Here is a 4,735-nt window from a genome sequence, read left to right as displayed (position 1 = left end):
TTTCTGAGTCACTCCCGGGGATGCTCAGGGGTTACTCCTGACTCTACAGTCAGTAATCACTTCTGGGATGCTGGGGGTCAAAACGGGGTCTGCTGCGTGCAAGGCAATCGCCCTACCCGCTGTACTATCGCTCCAGCCCCGGAATTAACCTGTAAGAGCAAAACATCCCTTGGAAGTTGTAGATGCTAAGATTCATTACAAGTTTAAGGTCACCACGCACACTTTATTGGATTCATTCCCGTGAGTACTTAAATTATTTTAAATCTCAGGAACACTGCTTCCCAAGGCACACACATGTAAAGATGAAAAGGCAAGTTCTGCTTTGAGACGGAGTTGTGAAGACTCCTGGTAAAAGACAAACCAACTTTTTAAAAAACAAACCTCCAGAATCACCTCTTTTAAGCAGATGTCAAAATTCAACAACTGAAACCTTTTTTAACTTTCTCCCCTGGAAGTTGATTTGACCAAAAAAAAAAAAAAAGAAAATCGGAAACACTGAGTGCGTTTAGGATTAACGTTTATGTTTCGAGACTCAATCAAGTGAAACGTAGAACAAGGCTCATTCCTGCCACTTTCCGCCCCCCACCCCCAGAAATAATAATCACGCGAATATTCTAATGGTCAAATTGGGGGGCGCTTCTCCCCTGAAATCATTATTCCAAACAAATGAAAAAAAATTCACAGTAGCTACAAATGAGAATACCTGAACAACTGCGAACACCGCGCCCCCAAACTGCGAGGAACTAGTGGTACAAAAACAAAGCAGGAGTCCGGATTTTATTTTTAAGGCTGGAAAAACACACCCGAGGGTGGGGTGGGGGTGTGGGGTGTGGAGGGGGGGATGTTTCCTTGGATCAATGAAACTTCGAGAGAAACGGAGCAACTAGTCCTGGGGGGTCCGTCCATTCAAAACGAGTCACCCTGGACGACACCCTGGTTTGGTCCTGGCCAACCGGGGGTCCGCCGGCGTCGCCAGCATCCGCGGCCCCGACGCATCCTCCGACGCGCGTCTTCGCTCTGCCCCCCCGAGGTCCAAGCGGCGGACGAAATAAATTACCATAAATTAGATGCCCAGGCGGCTTCAAAAACGCAACCTTCTGAAGCTGAGGGTTTCCTTTGGTCCTCCCTCCGGGAAGTGGGGGGGAAGCCGGTGCCGAATGCTGGCCGTCGGGGCTGGGGAGGGGGTGGCTGGCTGGGTGGGTGGGGGGCTGGAGGGGCCTCGGGGAGGGGCCGCGCCCCGTCAAACGTCCGGGTAGTTGCAGTAGTAGACGGCCGAGCTGGCGTCCGACACCACCGAGGACAGCGCGCCCTGGCCGTCGGGGAGCCCGGCGCCCGCCTCGTGGCCCGGGTAGGGCAGCCCCAGGTCGGGCTTGCACACGAAGTGCAGGTACTGTTCGAACTCGGTGCGGTCCACGTCGGCGAGCAGCTCGGCGGGCTGCCCGGCGTCGGCGTCGCCGCGGGCCGGGAGCGCGTCGGGCGGGGGCGACGGCTGGCCGGGGGGCCCGGGCGGCGGGGGCTGCAGCGGGAAGGCGCGGGGACCCCCGGCCGCGGGCGCGCCCACCGCGCCGTAGTACATGTGCAGCGCGCCGGGGCCCGCCAGGAGCCCGGGCACGGGGGGTCCCGCGGGGTCGGCGCCCAGGCGCGCGTGCAGGGCGGCGGCCGCGCCGCCGGGGGGCTCCGCGGGACCCCCGAAGTCCAGGGCCGGCGCGTAGCTGTAGTCCGCGGGCAGCGGCGCGCCGAAGAAGGCCGGGTCGGGCTCCACGCCGTCCAGCGGGGACGTGTCGGGCGTGGGCAGCGGGTAGCCGTCCAGTCCCGGGCAGTCGCGGTAGTGGCCGGCCAGGTGCGGGGGCAGCAGCGGCGGCGCGGGCGGCGGCGGCGGCGGCGGCCCCCCGGGGTAGCCGGGCTCGGCGAAGGGCAGGCCCAGCCCGTCCAGGCCCACGCGGCCCGCGTCGGCGCCGCCCAGCCCGGCGGCCGGCGGCTCGGCCAGCCCGTGCAGGAAGCCGCCGTCCACGCGCTTGAGCCGCTTGACCTGCTTGCGACGGCGCGGCCGGTACTTGTAGTTGGGGTGGTCCTGCATGTGCTGCACGCGCAGCCGCTCGGCCTCCTCCACGAACGGCCGCTTCTCCGCCAGCGTCAGCGCCTTCCACGACTTGCCTGCGGGCGGGGCGCACGGTGAGAAGGGGCGCGCGCGCGCGTGGGGGACCCCCGCCGGGCCGGCCCGAACCCCCGGGAGGGAGCGACCCTCCCTCGCCTGCCCGGTCACCTTCCCGAGCGTTTGCCCCGCTGCCTCTCTCTCCGGCTGGTGCCAGAGTACGAAAGGAAAAGAAAAAAAAAAAAAACATCCCCTCCCCGTGGGGGCGGGCAGGGTCGGGGAGAGGCCCGGCACGACCAGCGCGCCCCGATTCCGGGAGGGCGCGCGCCCTGACGCTCCGGGACGCGCTCACCCGACCCCCCACCCCACCCCCCGCCGCGCCCCGGCTCAGACGCTCGAGGACATGGTCAGCGGCGCGGGACACGGTCACCCCTGCGGGGCATAGCTCCCCAGACCCCCCGCGGGACCCGGCCACCTCGAGCCCCGGCTCAGACGCTCGAGGACACGGCCACCCCCACGGGACCCGGCCACCCCGCGCCCTGGCTCAGGCTCAGACGGCCCGGGACCCGGTCACCGCCGCACCCGGGCTCTCAGGCCCGGGAACGCGGTCAGCCCCGCGAACACGTCACCCCTGCGCCCTGGCTCTGATGCGGGGGACGCGGTCGGTCCCGCGGGACACGGTCGGCCGCGCGGGGCACAGCCACCCCCCGCGCCCGGCCACCCCGCGCGGTCCCTGATCGCTCCGTGGGCCCCGGCCACCCCGCGCGCTCCCCGGCCACCCCGCGGGCCCCGGCCATCCCGCGCGCTCCCCGATCACCCCGCGCGCTCTCGGCCACCCCGCGGGCCCCGGCCACCCCGCGCGCTCCCCGGCCACCCCGCGGTCACCCCGCGCTCTCTCTAGCCACCCCATGGGCCCCGGTCACCCCGCGCGCTCCCCGATCACCCCGCGCGCTCTCTGGCCACCCCATGGGCCCCGGCCACCCCGCGCGCTCCCCGGCCACCCCGCGCGCTCTCGGCCACCCCGCGGGCCCCGGCCACCCCGCGCGCTCCCCGGCCACCCCGCGCGCTCCCGGCCGGCGCCCGTCCCGGCGGCCACTCACCCAGCATCTTGCTGAGCTCGGCGTTGTGCAGGTCGGGGTTCTGCTGCGCCAGGCGCTTGCGCTCGTCCTTGGCCCACACCATGAAGGCGTTCATGGGCCGCCGGATGCGGGACTCGCCCTTGGCCCGGCCCGCCGCCCCGGCCGGGGGCCCCGCGCCGGCCGCCGGCTCGCCCTTGGCCTTCATGTCCTGCAGGGGGCTCAGCGCCTCGGCCCAGGGGCAGGGGCCCAGCCCGGCCATCACGGCGGGCAGCGCGCGGCGGCGGCTCTGGCCCTGCTCGTCGCTGGCGTAGCCCGCATCGGGGCTGCTCATGGCGCTCCGGCCCGCGCCCGCCGCCCCCCGCGCCGTCCGGGCGCCCCCCGCCCGCCCCGCGCCTCTGCGCCGCCCCCCGGCCCGCGGGGCCTTTTCTGCGCGGACGCGGCCAATGGAGCGGCGGGGGCGGGCCGGCCGCCGCCTCCCCACGCCCAGCGGCTCCCGCGCGCGCCCCCCGCCCGCGCCCCGGCCCGCACCTGCCCCCGGGGAAACTGGCCCGCGCCGGGCCCTGGCGCCACGGCCCCGCCGCGGGTGGGGGCGGGGGGCGCCGCGGCGAGCGGGCCGGCCGGCGGCACCCGCTGCTCGCCGCTCCCGACCCAGGGGTCCCGGCGGGGGTGGGGAGGGCGGGGGGCGCTCGAGTTCGCTCCAAGCATCCCCGCCCCCCCGGGGCCGCTTTCTTCACATTGGTTTTGTTGGAAGCGGGAACGGGAGCTTGGGATACTTTTTTTTTTAAGATCGTCTCTCCGCAAGAACCCCGCCTGCCAGCTGTGTGATGCTCGAAATGGTTAAGTCCGAAGCGAATTCGACTTGACCGAAAACCCAGAGCGCCGGAAAACTAGCCAGAATGGACCACGAGCCCGTTCCTCGGGAATTGGAAAGCAAACTGCCTGATGGACATAAGGAAACATCCTCCCAAGCGCTGGGAAGAGGCAAGGCTCGGTTCCCATTTCTAGAATGTGGCAAATGAAGTGACGATATTTATGTAAATGTCCAAATCCGTGTGGAGGAAATCTGCAAAAACCAGTCCGGAGGAGCAGAATCACTAGCTCCTGCTAGTCGGCCCCAGGTGCTAGTTCTGAGATACAAGTCTGAGCGACTACTGACTATTTAAAACAGGGGGTTTTCTTCCCCCAACAAGCGTTGCACTGCGTTGCAGGCTGTGCACTCCTCTGAGCGCGCTCCAGAGTTCAGCAAAGTCGCTTGCCCTTCAACAGTCTTCCCAGGTCAATGCCATTAGATCTCCCAGAAGAGGAAAACGAGGAACCGAGATTTTAAGGAAGTGGCTGAGATCACAGCATGAGGGAGTGGAATTCCTCGCAGGCAGCCGGGCTCTGGGCCCTGAGCGCCTAATTACTAAAACAAACTGTTGTGTTTGTGTATTTGTGAGGTCCCTAACAGCCATTTCTGCATAGATCTCACACACACACACACACACACACACACACACACACACACACGCGCGCACACACACACACCCCAAATCAATGCAGCAACATCCAGAATATGCTTTAT

At 67.2% G+C, this 4,735-nt stretch overlaps 1 protein-coding gene across 1 annotated transcript; it reads right to left on the bottom strand.

Annotated features, from left to right (window-relative positions):
• Positions 1-1,203: 1,203 nt before the first annotated feature.
• SOX17 (SRY-box transcription factor 17) lies at positions 1,204-3,531 on the bottom strand. The gene is made up of 2 exons (XM_056111129.1): positions 3,193-3,531; positions 1,204-2,154 (listed from the first exon to the last, which is right to left on the bottom strand). The coding sequence occupies exons 1-2, from the start codon at positions 3,500-3,502 to the stop codon at positions 1,241-1,243; spliced, it is 1,224 nt and encodes a 407-aa protein (XP_055967104.1). The 5' UTR covers positions 3,503-3,531; the 3' UTR covers positions 1,204-1,240.
• Between the last annotated feature and the right edge of the window lie 1,204 nt (positions 3,532-4,735).

This window comes from Sorex fumeus, unplaced genomic scaffold (assembly GCF_029834395.1).
Source record: "Sorex fumeus unplaced genomic scaffold, SorFum_2.1 ptg000002l, whole genome shotgun sequence".
Lineage (NCBI taxonomy): Eukaryota > Metazoa > Chordata > Mammalia > Eulipotyphla > Soricidae > Sorex > Sorex fumeus.
This window is presented reverse-complemented; position numbering and strand designations above follow the sequence as displayed.